Genomic DNA, 19639 nt, shown 5'->3' with positions numbered 1-19639 from the left:
AAATAACCAATGAAATGTGGACAAAACTTTCATCCGAGGTAAGGTTATACATACATTACAATAAACATTACCCCCAGGTTTTCGAAAATTATAATCTGATAAAATCAGGTCATCAATAACATCAGAATATATAGTAATTATTGAAAACAAATTAAGGTTACAGCAATAATTTACAAAAATCAGGCCTCATTATATTCTGATACTGGTACGACTAAAAAGTGTGTTTTTTAATTGATTGTGACTTCGGATGAATTGAAAATTGCACAAGTATTTTACTATGAAAAAATAACAATAACAAATTATAATTGACAAATGCCTAACACTGTTCTCAAGCAAATATCAGTTTCCTTTATTGAGACGTTGGATGTGGATGAAGGACACTGGGTTGAGTCGATTCGCGGGGACTCATTCGTGGTGAAAAACGTGCCTTACGTACAAACTGTTTTATTGAAGTACAAAAGTGGCAAACAAAGAACAATGAATGTAAATCGGTACAAGATGTAAACACGTACATTTGATAATAATAATCTGTTTTTTATGCTAGTTTTGCGGGTAAATAAATAACACGCCATGTTCTGCACCGCATTCTCATATTATACGATCTGAATACTGTAACAGTCTAAAGTATGTGACTAATTCGAAGAATATTTGAAAGCTGCAATTCACACATGTAATACACTTCCTCCATCATACGCGATACAATTTCCTCAAATTTTATGTTCGAATTTGAAAAAGTTAAGCGCAACGTTTCACCGACAGATCATTTTCCTTTGTTTCTAAGAAGCTGGTTCACCGCCGTCAACGTGGAGATGGGGATCTGAAATTTGAAAGTTTTTCTGTTAACTCGTTAAGTCTGAGACGACTAATAACGTTTACGCAACCTTTTTGCAACGCCAATAATGCCAATTCCACTATACAGACATGTGTGACGCACAAGTCTGTAATAAAATTCAAAATTGCACAAAACTTTCCACGAATGTTTGTCCGATTGAGAATGTGTCAAACAAGTCTTATTGGCTGCCTTCTCGCGTTGGAACTTCGGCATTTTTTCTCCAGTTGTGAGCTATGAGTTAAACTGCATAAGGAAGTCCATTAAGTAAGTGACAGGAATAATAACGAGGCATCAACAAACGTATATCGACAAACCCCATCTGCTTCCAATAACCGCGTGGACAAATCTTGACCACTTCATACACAGTGAACAATCATCCTGAGTTCAATTATGATTCTAAATTCTCTGCACGATCCAGCACGTTAGAAATTCACAACAATATTATACTTGTGATGGCCTGATTAAGTATATACGGTTATCGCACGATCACTATCGTGATGATACACAACAATCACTCGGAAATATCTGCATACAATTATCATAACAAAACGTTAATCTTCATTCTAAGATAGCATAAAAATTCACATTGTTTTTATAAGCTGGGAATCGGAGGAAAAATATCTGGCTCATTTACGGAAATGTTGTTAACGATTCCCATAGATCCCATAAAATATCTACGACGATAAACCACAAGTTTTCGAAAAATTTAGATTCCATTTTATTGTAAGCTTTAAAAAAATTGATAAAATTTTTTGCGTGCAATGTGGAAACAAAGCATAAAAAATGATCCCTCTGATGTAATACATAGTATAATATGCGTAATTGAGTGAGAGTCTCGTAATTTGTTTCGTAGATTCCCTTTCGCTGCTAGAGGCAGCTGTCTAATGCATGGAAAAAATTCTCATAATTCATTCTTTCAGACCGATGTGATTTTACCAGAATATTTCATAACACGCACTTGTTTGAATCTCAAAGCCAGTATATCTTATAGCATAATATACACGTTCTTTCCTTAGAGTCCGTACGCGCGAAGAATATTTATACTTCCTATTTGTTGTTGGTTATTTTACTTTTAAAATTTCATCGTAATATTTGCACGAAATGCTCATAAGAATGTCAAACGAGCTACGATGGGATTTATTTATACCTACTAATATCGACGGCAGAATATGAAGTCACTTTCGTATACTCCCGACTGAATTTCGCACGAAACGAACTTCAGCCAACTATTTTTATAACCGTCAATGCATAATCGAAAATTCCTAGCATTAGTGGGCTTCCTTAGTGACTCCTGTATTTTTCAGCCTGCTACTTGTACTATTCAATTAGTTAAACCAAGTGGAAAAATGGTGATATTTAGAAATCGAATAGTCGAATTAAGGAGAAGCTCCAGTGAAGTTCTGATGAAAATTTCAAAATATCAATTTTACTACTCAAAAGGGTTGAATGAAAAAATCTTTCCACGCAGTTTATGTGGAGAGATTTTCAAATTAATCCTTCATTTCGCATCAAAGGTTTTTCAGCCCTCTGTAAGCCATTTGACCAAGACCTTGGTCTTGGCTGAAAAATTGGTCGTAATCAATAAGATATATCAGGTATGTAACTCACGTTAAAAATATCGTCAAATAGTTGGGAGTTTGGCTGGGACTTGACGTAGTATCTACTTCCATAACTTGCGTCTCCGTAACCTGCTCCTCCAAAATTCGCACCTCCGTACCCGCCTCCCCATCCACCCCCATATCCACCCGCGAACCCAGATCCGTAAGCTCCTGCGTTAAGACCAGCTGATGCCGAAGCATCGGCGGAAGCTGCATTCCAATAAGGAACCTGCTGGACGGCACTAGTTTGCGTTCCAACGGATTTTTCGATATTCCAACTTGTCGCTGGGTAAATCGCCTTCTCTACAAACACGCCGGACTGGATGCTTGGGCTCACTCTGCTCTTGACGATTGTTGACACTCTTGTCTGAACAGGTAAAAATTGTGTTTTTTTTAATTAAAATTATCGAATCGTTTAGACCACTTGTTGATATATTAGTGCGTCAATTTTGGACAATACTTGACTGTTCGTTTATTTGCTTGAGAAGATTTTATCTGAGTTCAGTTACACTGAGCTCTAAATAGTCTCTAGTTGAATTGGTCTTACAATTATAGTTACTTGTTATTTCGTTAAATATGTGGTTTCATCAACTTTTACATCAATAAAAGTGCAACTTATGAACACAGATATGGAAAAGTTTGTATTTGAGAATATACAGTAATTTATTTCTTTTCAATACGGCTATCGATAATTGTTTTGTGCTGATTGATAATTACGTACGAAATTTTGACACTTGGCCAAAAATTAAAAAATTCAACGTTCAAAAGTCAAACTTATCTAGTATTTGAAGGATTGGCAGTTTATTAGGTAACATTCTTGATAAGACGTTGCTTAATTAAAATTGAGCACAAGTTGGTAACCTTTGGATTAGATATTTTATTAATTTGAACTAGCATTATTGACAATCAGAGTATTTCTGTGCCATGTCATGTTGATCTTAAATATAAGTAGCCATAATTGATCTATAATAGTATTGCCAAGACAGCAGAAAGCAAGGAATATGATCAATTATTATTTAGCTCGTTTGACGCTTCAAGGCGATTCTAAGGAAGTTTTTTGCCCACGTCAACATTTAAAAATGTGTTTTAATTTCAAATATGTGAGAGTTGAAGTAGCCATCTTCACAGATGTCAAAGTTCAGGATCAGTTACAGGATATATAAGAAAGGAAGATGACTTCCAAATTCAAATTTTCAACCCCTTCCCCTGGAGACTCATTTTGGAAGCATTGTAACCAAAAATTTTTATTCGCAGACAGTTTGGATTGGCCCACAAAACGAGCCCAATACGTGCTTGAATATAAAAGAATGAAATGATACTAATCAATAGCAGAAAGAGTGAATAGAAGGAAATTTTTCAAAGATATCTATTTCCAAAGATAAAATTTGAGTTTACATCGTGCAAATTTGTGAAAAACTTCAAAAAGAATAAAATTAAATCAATATAAGTACAATTTATAACTTTTCTTCGCGTCTAAGTATTTTTCAATATATGTTTAGGCACGATTAAAGAACCCAAAAAACCAGAACAGCGAATGAGTTAAAGAACGACTTTTAAACGTGGCGTGTCTTCTGATCATCATACAATTTCTTGCAATCTCTTCTGGCATCGAGAGACACTCTACGACGAAGAAATTTGTGTACCTTCTGCTTCTTTGGTGTAATTCTTGTCTTGATTTTCTGAACATGTTCATATTGGACGAGATCAGATTGGGCGGGTACAACCGTCTCAGTCTGTACGGTTTTAGTCACCGTAGGAACGGACTGAAAGACTTGGGTTTCCACCGATTTACTAGCGATGTTTGGTACCGATTGAGAAACGTGGGCGTTGAAGGTCTTCTGCACCTGGACGTCGGATACCGGTTGCGAAACCTTGACCTCTTGCTCGACAATGCTGGGCTGCACCACGCCGTAGGACTGTTTTTCAACAGCAGCCGCACCTCCACCAGCCGTTGCTCCAGCAAAGTATCCTCCCTGAGCAACTCCTTGGCCGCTTAGTTCTCCTCCGATGTTGGCAGCCGCTTTTGTGCTACCACCGAGCCCAGCGCTGGCGTGAAGACCTCCGCCTGGAAACGAGTTTGTGGTTTTAGACGTGACCATTAAAAAACCTTGGTTTCATGACTGAGCCTGAAACCACGTAAGAAACATGTTTTTCTTCTAACTACAGGACGGTTTGCAAGTAATTTCGACAATTGTTGGATGTGTAAAACAAACCAATAACGATTGCAAAATGCAGAACGATCCAACATTTGAAAAATTTTTAACTGCCACATTCTTTCAAACGACTTATCGGACTTTGAATTCAAACTTTTGGCGATTGAAATACGTGTTTACAAGTTTTTATAGTCAAGATTTCAGATTGGCCAAGCCGCTTGGTAAGTTTAAGGCGTGATTCTGACGCTGGGGAATTCACGTATGCAAATTTGAATTGATGCTGTGCAAAAAGTACTTACGAGTATAGACATAGCAGTAACGCAGCATAAATTTGAAATTTGACGATATTAGCAAGTCGTATTCACTCACCAGTGTAACCATTACCGTCTAGAAGACCTCCCAGACCTGCCTGAGCATTGGCGCCTGAAGGGGTTCCAGCGCTCGCGTGAAGTCCACCAGCAGTCCGTCCTCCGCCCAGCAAACCACCTAAGCCTGCTTCAGCGTGATATCCGCCAAAATTGACGCCGACGTTGCCATTTTTGAAAGTCAAAAATTGCCCCTGGAAATCGAAAATCATTTAGTACGGCTGTAGGATTTCTGAAAACGGTGAGGTGGATAATAATAATAGCCAAATAATTAGAATCAAATGGCTGGGTACCCAATGGTCTTGCGATATTGTACAAAAATTTATGACGTAATTCAAAAATATTGTTGAAACCACGGTCAGGCAGATTCAGTGCGAAGTAACTGGAGAAGCTTATATTTATTTAATCAATTATCGTCTGAAATGCTTGTTCAAATATTTATCTAAGATTTCGTCATACAAATTTTGTTCAGTTACCCTGCAGATCAAGAGTTAATAAGTCAAGTGAGACTTGACTTATTATATTTGCGGGCAACCGTTTGCGTTGTGTTCTTTTTTTGCCGATCATCATAGATCTAAGAATGATAAAAAAAAAGGCTATAATGCAGATACCAGCGGGACAAAATGTAATTATTGATTAATTACGCGAATCACCTATACAGGCAGTCTACAACTTCCAATTTTTTTTCACGAAATGACGTGCTCTTGAAGTTGAAGTACCCGTCGGTCTTAATAATTTTGAATTTTCTGTAGCCTAGGGCTTGTATTGACCAACCGATGACAAAATTTGTATGTCGAAAGGCGTTAATTACGGAAATTGATCTAAGTGCTATGGCTACCGTTTCAAGAGAGTACAAATGAAGGAAAAATTCAGATATTTAATAACATCTTAATATTCCTCAAACTACCATGTGACCCTATACGTTCATACGTGCAGAAGGAACGAATTTTCGTATGAAAAATACGATTCAATTATTTTTGTGGCTATCCGCTAACGATGAGTTTGCTCACACGGCATTGCCGACAGGTGATCAATGATTCCTTGACCATGCTCGCTCTCTCAAACCGTAATCCTATACACGTCGCCATTAGAGATACCTACATAATTCAAACGAGTAACTGAGATGACCTTCGCTGGCGTTATTTTTTTATTTGCCTCTTACGATTGCCTTCGCCATGCCATTAAGTATTGCCCAAATGCACAACAACGTAGTTAAGCTAAACATGTTTTCAACTTTGATCAAGATTCTTTTGTTTCATATTTTTACTTCCTGCAGTGAAGACAATTAGTCACGTCGGACTGAGCTCGAGTAGATCATAACTAAATGAACGGAACTAATGTATATGCGAATGTAATAACTGGTTTCTTGGTTAAACTACGTCAGTGAGTCTGCCTAGGGTGATCGATATCAATAGATTCAAAGACACTAAACTGCTTCAAGGAAAACAAGATTCAAGAGCAGTGTCAGCAGGTGGATATTGGGTGAGACAAGATGCGGAGCAACTGTCCGTGGATTCTCGAAACTGTAGTAATCGCGGAAACTACTTCATACTTCGTAGCTATCTAGCAATTTCAGACACTTAAACGCCAATCGGTTCATCAAGCTGACGCATCCATCATCAATCATTTCCATCTCAGCATGACGTTGGAAAATATTCGTAGGTATACATAGATAGTCGAAGTCCAAGGTTATCACCGAGTAGAATCATTCCATTGAATCAAAACTCGACTCATCAAACGAACTACACTTTTGTGGTATGCGTAAGTGCTCTCAAGTGCGGAAAGTGAAATGACGGTTACATAGGTGATGAAATAATTGTAAGATGAGTGCTGAAACTAGATTAGTCGTTGCACCGATTTTTATAGTGGAAGAGGCTCGTTGCATAAAGAATATTTTCGCAATTGTTTGACTTGAAGAATTGATACTGTGTGGTTGGAAACTTACCAAGTCTTGCGGTTTCGCGCTGGTGACGACCAACAAACCGAAAACGGCCAGTAACACGACTTCCACCTTCTGCATGGTCATCTCTCTTTCAACTAACTCGTTTGGCCAGACAGTTCCTGCTTTTGGCTTGGGTGATTTAAGAAAATGCCACCATACACCCTGCCTTCAAGGAGAAGGGGTTCGCCAATCGGAGAGCTCCCAGTCGACTGCGTCAATCTTGGAATAAACACCAAGTGTGAGCACACTTCAAGTCAAGGTCCATATCCTCGTAGAAACTCTGCACCTACATGACACCGGGCATTAATGATTCTAAGGCGAGAGAGAGAGAGAGAAAGAGAGAGTGGGGTGATCACTGTAGTATCATGAAAGCTACTGGCTAAGTACCTGTGAACTCGCTTAATTGCCTATATTTTTTGGTTCTCAGGTTTTTTCCTTTAGCTCTTTGCCTATATACGGCCACCTACTTGCCTCGTTTCAATTACTCTGGGTTTTCCGTAGAATTTCTACCAACGTTGGTTCTTAATTTTCATTTACACTACCGCTTCCGTGTAGTTGAGGTATAACGACGCACGATTAATTGATAATTAACGAAAAAATTTCACTATTCATCAGATTTTTTCGCAAAGCAAATACAAGATTATTCGTATGCAGTTCGTAATTAGGGACTTGTAATGATTAAGGTTTCGTCGGTGTCGGTCATTGTCGATAAAGTTTTTTTTTTTTTTCATTATTTTCATTTCCTTCTCGAGTAATCCAAATACTACGTCAACAGAGTTATAGAGTTATCGATGGAAATACCCAGAATATTTTACTCGCCAGCGACGACGTGTTACTGGTTTATAATTATTATTGTCCGGTTATATGGGTTCATTGATGCACAAAAAATTTGTACTTCACGACTTGACAGGACATGCTTAAAATTATATAACGAATTTGCTATTGATTGATGATAATTGAGAAATGTAGAGAGAGAGAAAAAATTGAAAAAAATTCTAGATGGTAAGCGTGATTAGGCAAAGCTCTCTAACTGTTGAATGTAACTATAAGTATACTGGCTTGTGAATTTTTAGTATTTGCATACATAACATTACGCGCGGATCATACGTGTTCCAGAATACAAAACTCGGTCGTATCTTGAAGTTTAATTTTGGGACTGCAAAAAGTAAAGGAATAATAAGTTGAGTCCTTCAGACGCTGGCAGGCAAAGGACTTTAGACCCATGTAGATGCATATAAAATATTTCATTTTCAAGTAAGACTTAACAGTTGATTTATTAATACAGAATATTTGCTTTCAAGTGCATACTAACAATCGTAGAATCAAAATGAATACGAATCCAAGAGATGGAGTGAACAGATCAAATTGAAATATCAGAAACGAACAATTTTACTTTACCTTTTTTATAATAACATTTTTATCTTTTAAATATTATATTCACATTTCAATTTTCCTCGGTATACATTTCCATCGCAATAAATCAAACAAGTCGATGAACAATTAAGTGCTCATGTCTAGTGAATAAACAGTTTTGCGTTATCCTTATAATATTACGAGTCGGATATTTCAAGAGTTTCGTCAACAGTCGTCCTTCAGTAGATAAAAAATTACCATAATTCATTACACATTTGCATTTACACAGTGAATTCCTAACGACTGCATGATGCGTCCTTTGCTCAAGTTTGCTAAAATCAAACCTCCTTAACGCGTCATTTATGCCCCGAACCGTGCAAATTAAGGACGAAAAACTGCAATGCAGTTACTAAAAACTTATTCTCATAACCAATCTAATCGTAAGGTAAAACATATTGAATAGGTATCAATGAATTCAGAATACAAATTACATCTTACAGCAACGTATGTGAGATTTCGTATATGCCATATAAAATGGTACAGTTAAAGGTAATTTTTTTTTTGCAATTTCGAAATATTTATCAATCGATCAGCGAGTTAAATTTTTGAATGGAATTATTCTTTTTAAGAATAATGATAGATTTGTAGCAGTAGATTGTGCATCAAAGAAGTCAAGCAAGTTTTTGTACTCGGCGTAAAGAGACTTTGTCTCCATGCACACGATACTTTACGTAACATAAAAGTATGGTTTACAAGTTTTTATATACTGTCGCAGAAACGATTACTTTAGGTACGGCGCACAGTTGATAAATAAGACGTGTAAACCACAATTGCGTAAGATATAAATATTTGTTATTCAAAATACACCGGATGACAGATGTACAATAATTGTATCACATTATAGGGATAATAATTCTACATGAATTATTCTGCCTTTGAATTGTTCATAATTCTTTGATGTGAAAAGGGTTCGTTGAAATTTTATACGTGCAAACCAAGCTTTTGGGAATTTCCGTTGTGGAAGTCTTTGGCCACCACAATCGATTATCTACTTTGAATACAGTTAATGAGAAACTGGTTATAGCAGCGGATTTGACTCATCCAGCATACGTAGAGTTCACGAATTAGCTTCAGGGCACTAGTTTTGGTCACTTAATATACCGTTTTACTAGGAAACTATACGCTCGTAGGAGTTTGAAAATAATTTGCCTGAATAACCAGTTTATATTAAAGTTGTTGAAACATAACATCAAATTAAATCAATTCAAGATTTATTCAACGAAATATCTTCGTCAGCTCTAGGATATCGTAAAGTACACGTACGTATACTAGGTCAGAGAATTCTAAACAAATTCTGGAGTAACTGAAGCAGTAATTTCAGTTTACTCAAAACATTTTCACGAGATTTATGTGAAACAGCCTTGTCTGTGCGTTGCTAATGAGATTTTAATGGGATTTTAATCGGGGAGCTCTCGGTATCTTTGCCACGTTTTTTGAGAAATTGTGTGAAATGAGTCGTCATTGTCAATCGATGAAAATATATATCGTAAAAGTGTTGAATGTATTCTTAATTTGTTCTAAGTAGACTTCCAGTAGCGTATAGTATATAGGTGTAAAATGACGGTGACTTTTTCTAGATCCATGTACAATCATTTTTCAATATGCCATTTTGCTTACAGATGAACATTTCACCAACAAACCACGGATGCACATAGTTTTTTACTTTTTGATGCTGATTCCATTTACTTTCGATGTTGATTATCAAACAAAAATACGTCATGTAATACCCACGTAGTACCGGCAAATAAGTCGGATTTCAGACAATCTAAGAAACCAATGTCGATCACTTCACTGTGTACATACATCTTTTTAATCACCTTGAGACTTGCTTTTGAGAACGAGAGAATTATGTGATATAACGCTTCACAGTTAAAAATGTGACATCAAATTAATGAAGTGTACATTTGTTCGTGGTGCCATTAATGACGGTTGTGTTCACGTATTCGAATAATATTTTTACGGGCACGAATTAAACGATCTATGAAACAAGTGGCTAATCCAAGTTAGTCTTACCGCAGTAAATTAGTTCTTCTTCGAATGCTAGCACACGATATTACTGAATGCATGAATTCACTGACAGTTTATTGTAACCGGCCTCAAGTGTGAAAGTAACGACACGTTATCGGTATAGACTCGAGACTGTCTACCCCTCGTAAAAATCTCACATTCCGTACTGTAACACAGTATAAAATAATTACAATATACACCTCAAACTTGGTAGCAAGGTATTATTTATTGTTATACCTAAACATATGTACATTTTTTTTACCGAGCGTCTACCAATGCTCGTTATATCATATATTATCATTGATCTATACATTGTATATAAACATTGTAAATTAATTACCACTAATTATAAAATATTTTTTAACGAAAGTGCATATAGCTGTTGGATGGAAAAAGATGTGGATCTACTGGCATAGGGAGTGAGCATTCGATATAGTCCTACGTCATCTATTCACTGAGCAAATTATCGATCAACACGTATAGTACATCCTCTATCGACTGTAAGACAATGTTCAACAATTTGTAAAGTTGGCAGCAAAATGGTTGATATGATTAGTCGTCGAAGTCAATAACTTCAATACTCGAACACAATTCTGCTCCGTCCTTCGGGTCTTGGAGCAACTCTGTTTTCCAACGGTAGGTCTCCATGATTTCTTCGATAATATTTTCTGTCTTCTCTTGGCGCAATTTTATTTTCCAAGGGGCTATTAGGGTATTGATTTCTGTAACGATTATTTCTGTCGATTTTCGGTGCTATCTTATTCTCTAGAGGTGCATCTTGGTCGTCGACGTATTTGCTGTACTTTCGCCTCTCGGGACGTGGCGCGATTTTATTCTGATTTCTCGACGGTGATGACGTCTTGTGACCTCCTAGCCAGCTGTTGAAATCGAACCATCCACCCGATCCAGATTTATCCTCATCGACCTCTTCTGTCACCTCGTACACATTATCGTTAGCCTCGTTACTGCTGCTCGACATTCCGGAATCGTCCTGATTGTCTGAAATTGGCAGAGATGGAGAAGAAAATATGTTATCATATGAACAGATGGATTACACTTGGATTCCTAATCGTTGAATCGTTACAATTCCAAATGAATGTATGTATCTAACAAGCAATCGTGCAGTGAAGCGATATATACATCAAAGGGATACAGGGTGTGATGGAAGAAATAGAGAAAAACGATATATGACCAAAATTATGAAAGTGACAACGTATTGCTCTATAAGTATTCATTGAAGAATAAAATTTCAGCTGTCCCTCAACTCCTGGAACACTGAAGCAACCTCCAACCATAGCAATGCAATTTTGACAATACTACTCTAGTCAGTATGTAATGAAAAATAGTTACATGATTGTGGTTACAACCACATGTACAACCAATCGGTAGAGCACTCGGGATAGTGACATTTCATAATTCTTAACCCACGTAGCAATACTGGAAAGCCATGCCGTGACCACGAACTAAACTGCAGTTCTATCATGGCTCGACGTATTTTGTTTGGAAATTGAGTTTTAGTTCGGTGGGTGTTCCCAAGTATTCTGCACTAGGACCTGAGATATGGTTAGAATGAGAGATACGAGACTGAAATAAAGTGTTTTTGAGCTACGATCTGTACGAACGATGATCCGTTATTGTGAATAAATGTGTTTTATGAGTCTGATGTGGATATCGCGTTCGTTTGTCGGGTGGAGCTCTACGTCAACAGGCATTACCTGCAAAACTATCCTGATCATCACCGTCACCATGACCGTGCGAACTTCCGTGACCACCAAAGTGACTACTTAAGTGACTACTGAAATGGTCACCAAGTGAGCCATGAAGACCACCCCAAAACCCATGACCACTAAATAAGCCGTGATTTCCAACCAGGAGGTCGGTAAAGGCATTCAGACCAAGTGGATCTTTATGTTGTAACCTCTGTTCTTGACGATGAGCAAGGATCCGATCCCGTTTCTCCTTGCGACGTTTCTGAATATCGGTAGAGACGTCCGCTGGGCGTCGCTGAGACAGTGTGTTCCGGTTCTTTACCAGGTTACTTACTGCCTCCAATGTTGCAACTGGTATCTGGGTAATGAAACTTTCGTTTTGAACATCATAATTAAGTTTACAAGTTTATACAACAGGTTCAGTCATTTTCTTTATGGAACATCATGATTTTATAAATGTTGGAAAGTGATCTGAGACACTTGACAAAGAATTTATAAATTACATGAATGACTTTAGATACTCTAACCTGATATAGAGAAAGAAGTTTATACATTTATGTATTATTGTAATTTATTTTAAGTTGACGTACATTGAAAAAACTGTCTATGCCGGAGCTACCATCTGGATATAAATTTTGAGCAGCTGCTGAAGTCTGTTGGATGGCTGTAATTGGAATCTATGCGAGGAAGAAGCAAACAGAATTAAAATTAGTACATTGTATAAGAGGTGCAGAAAGTAGGCGATATCTGAACAAGTGTGACTTGGGCTACGAAAAAAAGTCTAGTGAAGAAAATAGAGTATTCCAGTTATGTGCATGCAGAAAACATTGTTCTTCCACAAGTTCCACGAGTACTACTTCCAGAGAACTCTGTAACAGTGTTTTGTACCAAATAGTGTATTAAAATATGTATAGTATTGGGTTGACATGTGAGCTCGTTCTGTTTTTGCTTTGATCTACCAAAAATTTAACGAATTTATTAGCCAAGTGAATACTCGTTCGGTTCTTGCTTTGCTCTGTCAGAGCAAAAATGGAAACAAACTTAACCGTCACTACATGTACATTTGCCCTGACTGCGGTATTTTCACATCAGTAATGCGTAAGCTTTGATAGCTAAATAGATAACTTAAGTAACTTTTAAGGCCCCATTGACCTAGCGTGTCACATATATATACATATATTTCGTGACGTCAGAAGTGCGGAAGTTTCCTTGACGAATCGTGCGAGAACGGGGATACGAATCTGACTAGAAATTTTTTTAAAACGTAGCTTGAATAAAAGCGTACGTTCATATCTCAGTAATTGCTTACGTAGATCACTGATAACGAATATTATGAATAATGATGAAATAATTAAATCATGTCACATCAAACATGGCCGATCGGAACTACCGAATTGTTCAGTATTCACCGCTTCTACAATTTCAGAATTTCTTTCACTCTGGACAGGAAGATAGAGACGTTTAAAAGTACACACGTAATCCGGGAAAACCTATACTATCAGTTAGCTTTCTGTAGATATGCCACGATTCGATCAGGAAATTTCCAGGTGACAGGAGCCCATTCATGATCCAGAAGAAGTTTGTCTCGACTTGTAAGTGATTTCATTGGTCGGATCTAACTGCACAGGCGAATGAAAACGGCGGCTTAAGTTCAACGTTAAACGTCTAGGAGAGCTGTAAGTGCTTATGACGTCACGAAATTGATATCTACAAGTCAAGTCAGCGATGCCTTAAGGCAATCGATAAAGAATGACTGCAGAATCCTCTTAAGACACGTTGAGCGGGCACAGAAAACGGTGTACGAAGTCTAAAGTATCATTCACAATCGACTTAGTCCAGTGGTAGGGGTAGTAGTAATGCGGTGCGGAAATTTGGAAATATGAGCATCATGCGAGCGTTCACAATGGAGTGGCAATGACGGACTTAGTGCAGAACCTTACTATCTCCAAAATTCTGCACTGCACCACGGATCAAACCACTGCAACGACCAATCAAAATAGACGTCATGAAAATTCGCGTAGAATCCTCACATAAAATTGACATAAAATATGCTTGATATAGACGACTTAATCACCGAGAAATTACAAAATTTTCCGATAATTTGGGACCAGTTTTTAGCAATCTTCCTGGATGCTAAGAAAAAAGAAAATGTCTAGGAATTTTTTGACGGAGGTTCGTTTTTAATCATTCTTGACAAGGCTCGTTAGATTATTTAACCTGTCTTGAAAGTCTTTTAAACTTGAAATGGCAAATCCTTCTACACTGCAATACCGACGAATTGTGAATGCTATTCTGCACTATCAGTGGACTAAGTCGATTGTGAATGATACTTAACTTAATACTACCGGACCGGTTGCTGAAATTGGGGCCACTTTTTACCGCAAGTGCGCTTTGAGTTGAGGCTCGTGTTTCTTCCTGTTTGGTTTCAATAAATTATTCCATACACTTAGCTCATTTCAAAGGTGTCGAATATCATTTGCATTACAATAAGTCAATACATGCGGCATTCCACGTGTAATCAACCTGACGAAAACCCTCATTCTCTCAGAATCGCTTCAAACTTTATAAAATATTTTCTTTCATTGAGTAAAGTATGCGTGATTTTTTATATTTCTATTTGAAGACACTTAGACGTCAGCAGTTGAAAAAATATATCTAAGAATCGACAACGTCCGAGTTTCTGTCTAGTATAACTCGAAATCTGTCCATTGTGAAAAATAATGTTTAGAATAAAAGGGTTCCGGTTTAAAATTAATTTTGGCAATTGATAAAAAAATCAATTTTTAAGATTTATCGAAAGATACACGTTTTTTCCTGACAATTACATAATCATTTAACAAATAATGAACACTCCGCAAAGTCAGAGAAGATAAAGTACTCGATAAAAAATTTTGTGCAGAGTTTAAGGGTTGGCACAAAGTCTGCATGATCATTATTTTTTCACGTTTGAATGATTATTATTATCATTTACTGTTTAACCAATTCATAAAAAATTATAGCTTCTAAATTGAAATTGATCCCATGATGAAATTTATACACGTTTTTTACTAACAGAGGGCTATTCCCTAAAATTCTCCCGATAAAATATGGTTTTTCGAGAAATCTGAAAAACTAGGGTATTTTAAATCTGTGTAAACTTTCATCTACCACCACATTATTTTGCATATTACGATTTCAAAATTCATTCAAAACTGAAACTTGTTTGAATCCCATAATTTTTATACAATGTTTAATTGTTGATTTATATCAACTGGATTGAAACTTGGACGTTGCCGATTTTCGAATACACTTTGTGGCTCAGTTGGTATGGAAAGCCCGATTATATCATACTTTGCAAATGCTGTATTGTAAAAAAGTGAAATTGTATATAGTTATCTTCAGGCCATATTGCATTAGTGTTTTACGCTAACATAAATTTGTGAAGGAACTTCAGATAAGCAAGAACAAACACTCACGTTGAATATGTTATCGATGACCTCTCCGTCCCTGCTCTGGGATTGGCGTCTAACTCGGTTGAGAACATTCTGCAAGTAATTTCAAAAAGAAAGGGAGAATTAATTTAACGAGCCAAGTCTATAGGCTGAAACCGCTGCGTCACAGTTGGATAACAGTTACATCAACCCGACTTGACCAAAGCCCATGAGTCAAAATAAAAGTAATTCGTATAAAGATCGGAATAAATAATCGGCGTACCGCATATTAGCCTATTTCTTATATTCGTTACCAAATACCATAAGTGTTACTCCCACTTAAAAATGTCTCCTGGTCAGTATGAAGGCAGAATTGATACGTTCCTTGTGAGGTAAAAATTTCCAGTTAAATTGTTGAGAATATCTTCAAAATAGAAAAATAAAAGTTTCATTCATTCACTTTTTACCAGATTATCTTTAATAAATAGAAACAAATACTTGTTTTTGCAGTACAAAGTTGTGTCTGTCATGTATCATAAACATAAAATTTATGTTCCACAATTTTTTCGACGGTGTAAGATCAGCTGGTTTTTATTTAAACGATTCGGAAAACTACGTCCATGTAAAAGTAACAGAAGAAGATAAGTATGATACCTATTGTACGTAATTTTTCCAATCCCTATGGTTTTACTGACTGTACAAAACGTGTGAGAACAAATCAACATCATAATAAAAATTATAGCGATAACTACAATGATATTCATAAGAATTTTGGTAACGTTGTTTGGGAGGAAGTTGGAATTAGATACCATATTTTTAAATTCTCATTGGATTTGAACTCCAGAACGTGGCAAGCTAAAAATGAAGATATCTGAAGTATCTCACCAAACAATAATGCTGGTGATTTCACCAGTGGAAGATTGATTGAGCCGCGATCTTGTCGCATAAAGAAAAGTAGGTGGGGACTTTCCAAAGTTCGTTATGGATCGAGAGTCAATGGAACGGTGCTTCAATCGTGGCATTGCCCCAGATAATAACCTACCTCAGTGTGAAACGTGATTCTTTTCGTAGATTTTCAATCTTTGATTATAAGGGTATTTCTCTACGCTGGTAAACTCACAGAATATTTTTAACATTGGATCGACACTTTTCTTATTTGCAATACGTCATCGAAACACTAAAAAATCAGTAGTGAGTTACGGATTTTTCTCTCAAAAAGTCTGAGGTGCTAAAAGTATGAAACGATTTTGCATTGGTGAGAAGATTCTATGATTTCGGAATCTCATAGAAGTTTGAAAGTATTTTCGATTTTCCTGTTTTACCGACATATCCAATATATCACATTTTGCACACTCAGTTCTCGCTTCAGCGACCACAGATGCACGATTGTAAAAGCTAGCATTTACATCCAATGTTCAAAGCAATTCTATTGCTCAAAAAATAAAGTGTAAAATACAATTTGATAAAATTTTCAGTAAATTTTGAAGGTTTGACATCTCCTTATAATATTGCCTTTGCGTGCTAGAACTACGTTACTTAGGCTACTTTTGGATTTGCAACAATGAATATGCGTCAGCTGTTCTTAGATGGAAGTTATAAACTCGCACTTGCATATTTACTCGATATAACGATCTATTTACCGTCAAAGATTGAGGTTGGACAAATGAATACTGATCGCAGCGACAATGAGATATGAGTACCTATTGAGCAAGTGATGCAATTCCGTAAGTTTGACTAAATTGAGAAAATCTCAAGGCTTAGAAGATGAAATATCGTTCTTTGAAGATCAGTCTTATGTTGTAATACTTCATTCAACAAAGCAATCAAATTAGAGAAAATATTTTAGGAGGCTAATCGGTTAATATGTCACTAACTTAATTTCGTAATATTTAATAGCAGAGAAGCCCACGCTTATGTTTTACATCATGTTAACATAAATTCTTGTGTTTTGTTCTAGAGAAAATCAGCACACGTCCTTGAGTCTTGATATTCGATTTTGCAATGCTATCCAGGAGGATCGTACAATCGAGATTCAAACCATGGGACGAAATGTGAGCAATCGTATTTCAATCGAATAACATTATAGTTCAATAACAAGGTCGGTTTAAAAAAAAATATACAACAATTGTTTTTAACTTAAATCCGCGCACTACTTTTTCAAAACTGCAAAACAAACACGGTTTAACTGAATGATCTATGCAATATTCTTGAGTGATTTTTTATAAATGATTAGAGTTTCATACAGCAATTTGACATAATAATATCAAAAGTAGAACAAGTTCCTAGTTGTACTATTTCATACTGTCGATCGAATGTTCTACATCGAACATGTACTCCGTGCTCCATATTATAAGTTCAGTCAATAAATTCTAGTCTTATACACTGAAGTGAGTCACGCGGCAGCTGAAAATTTCTAAAGTGTCTGAACTCAAAAGACTACTTTCCAAAAGTAGCGGTTGATGACAGAAAAAAAATAAATGAAGTGCCTATTGAAAGAAGCATGGTAATACAAAATGGGCAATAAACACATTGAAATGATAAACATGTTCTCATCTCCTCGATCTTTGATCTTCCATTCTGTTACTATAGTGCGTTATGCGTAGGATCATTTACTTTCACTTGTAATCTACATAGCCGCGCGAATATGACTATTTTTCGTACGCACGTACTTGGAAAGTATCGCTTTCTTAAGAAATACTAGACGAGGAAAGAACAAAGAAATCGCACGTATGAAACTTGCTTACGATTTTAATGTTTATTCTGGGCCAGAAAAAAACTTGCTGTGATGAATAATTCCTCACGTTTATTTCGTGCGTAATGTGTCAGGTCTAATAATTTGTGATTCGGAATCAGCAGGTGTCCCGTACTCGAAAAGCGTATGAATAAATTGACAGTCAAATAGCAACACAACTATTGTAGGAATTTGAACTGTTCAACTGTTTGGAATGCAATTAAAATGATTAATTTAAGGTGAAGCAAGTGATACCGGGTATATTAGTCGATTCATCGCAAAGTCGACGAATGTGATGAACTTGACTTCTTTATTTAAAATTCGTAAGTCATAAATTCTCTTTGATTGAAAAAATTTCTAGATTCTTCCACAATGAACGTTGCAAAACGGATCTCAGATGAAGAACAAGAAAGAATGAAGTCAAAAAGCAAAACTATTATTTAGAAACTCCAAATAATTTCTACAACTCTATTAAGACAAGTTGCATGGTAAACAATCATTATTACGGTTTCACTCATGTCAGTATTTCATAATCTACGTAGAATACCTAATTCATGTAAGATTATTGTGTGATTTTAGCATTCGAAAGGTGCGTTACGCGGAATACGACGCCACTGTAAACAATGAAATTATCGATAGCTTAGGCGAGTCTGGAAGAATTGTAATTTAAAACTCTGAATACAAGAGAAAAATTGAAGAATTGTAAAACTGCGAACAATGCAAAAATCCAAATAAGCATTCGATTACTTTGCCGGAACAGTATAATACATCACGTAGATATGCAAAGACAAGACATTTCTACACAATATCTCAATCATCAATTGCATGCTACTAACAACACGTGTAGAATCAAATCAAAAGAACATTGTTTCACGCAAATGAATAGACAAAGAACTAGAGGTAAACGAATGGGTTCACTAACCGCTTCGGTGGAATGGAGAGCAGTCCCAAGTGCGATGGTCACAATAACGAGGTCAGTTATTCCCGGCATCTTCTCACGATCAGCAAGACTTGATATTCGAGTGTCCGAACGAGGCGATTGCGATTCGAAGATTGGCGCGCGCGACGACGACCCTGCCTATAAGGGAAACCGCCACCAGGACATGGAGCCCACGGTGTAAACGTCGACCAATCAGCGAGGCTTCTGGCCCCCTGGTCCGATATGGTCTCCGCATCTCTGACGGAATGCTTTCTATGCTTTCGCAATGTGTTGGGTTGATTTTTTCGTCTCATTTTTTTAGCACGGAAAGGCGTGGGCAACATTTGCCGAGTTCAACTCTCTATTACGAAACGGAATGCTGGACGACTCAGGGACCTGTTCTGCTAATATTTTTGCAGAGATGATGTCGTTCACGCATGTCGTTGCACTGCTTGCCAGTCTTTTATGGGTGTTCGAACTTTCAGCAGACGTAGGATGGAAATGAAGACGCAATGCATCAGCAATGCATGGTTGGAAAAATGACAAATTTCTGGATGATA

General features: G+C 36.8%; 2 protein-coding genes across 3 annotated transcripts; both read right to left on the bottom strand.

The window, feature by feature from the left end:
• Positions 1 to 432: 432 nt before the first annotated feature.
• Positions 433 to 7054, bottom strand: LOC124409562 (keratin, type II cytoskeletal 1). Of its 2 annotated transcripts, none has more exons than XM_046887255.1 (5): positions 6894 to 7054; positions 4953 to 5142; positions 4074 to 4495; positions 2441 to 2797; positions 433 to 817 (listed from the first exon to the last, which is right to left on the bottom strand). In XM_046887255.1, the coding sequence occupies exons 1-5, from the start codon at positions 6972 to 6974 to the stop codon at positions 761 to 763; spliced, it is 1107 nt and encodes a 368-aa protein (XP_046743211.1). In that variant the 5' UTR covers positions 6975 to 7054; the 3' UTR covers positions 433 to 760. The 2 variants fall into 2 exon arrangements, with proteins under 2 accessions (XP_046743211.1, XP_046743212.1); XM_046887256.1 differs by having other exon boundaries at positions 2441 to 2659.
• Positions 7055 to 10815: 3761 nt separating this feature from the next.
• LOC124409563 lies at positions 10816 to 19258 on the bottom strand. Its single transcript, XM_046887257.1, has 5 exons — positions 19083 to 19258; positions 15475 to 15543; positions 12610 to 12696; positions 12026 to 12377; positions 10816 to 11309 (listed from the first exon to the last, which is right to left on the bottom strand). Exons 1-5 carry the CDS (start codon positions 19149 to 19151, stop codon positions 10885 to 10887), a joined length of 1002 nt encoding a protein of 333 aa, XP_046743213.1. The 5' UTR covers positions 19152 to 19258; the 3' UTR covers positions 10816 to 10884.
• Between the last annotated feature and the right edge of the window lie 381 nt (positions 19259 to 19639).

The sequence above is a fragment of the Diprion similis genome, chromosome 8 (genome assembly GCF_021155765.1).
Source record: "Diprion similis isolate iyDipSimi1 chromosome 8, iyDipSimi1.1, whole genome shotgun sequence".
NCBI classification, from domain to species: Eukaryota; Metazoa; Arthropoda; class Insecta; order Hymenoptera; family Diprionidae; genus Diprion; species Diprion similis.
The sequence above is the reverse complement of the archived record's forward strand: the minus strand, read 5'-3'. Positions and strand labels throughout refer to the sequence as shown.

Excerpts from the sequence above, each read along its gene's own strand:
- LOC124409562 (XM_046887255.1), bottom strand. The coding sequence starts at position 6,974 with ATGACCATGCAGAAGGTGGAAGTCGTGTTACTGGCCGTTTTCGGTTTG. Across the intron at positions 5,143-6,893 it reads GCGCGAAACCGCAAGACTTG|GGGCAATTTTTGACTTTCAA; the intron begins GTAAGTTTCCAA and ends TTCGATTTCCAG. Across the intron at positions 2,798-4,073 it reads TTACACCAAAGAAGCAGAAG|ACAAGAGTGTCAACAATCGT; the intron begins GTACACAAATTT and ends TTACCTGTTCAG.
- LOC124409563 (XM_046887257.1), bottom strand. The coding sequence starts at position 19,151 with ATGCCGGGAATAACTGACCTCGTTATTGTGACCATCGCACTTGGGACT. Across the intron at positions 15,544-19,082 it reads CTCTCCATTCCACCGAAGCG|AATGTTCTCAACCGAGTTAG; the intron begins GTTAGTGAACCC and ends AATTACTTGCAG. Across the intron at positions 12,697-15,474 it reads TCATCGATAACATATTCAAC|ATTCCAATTACAGCCATCCA; the intron begins GTGAGTGTTTGT and ends TTCCTCGCATAG.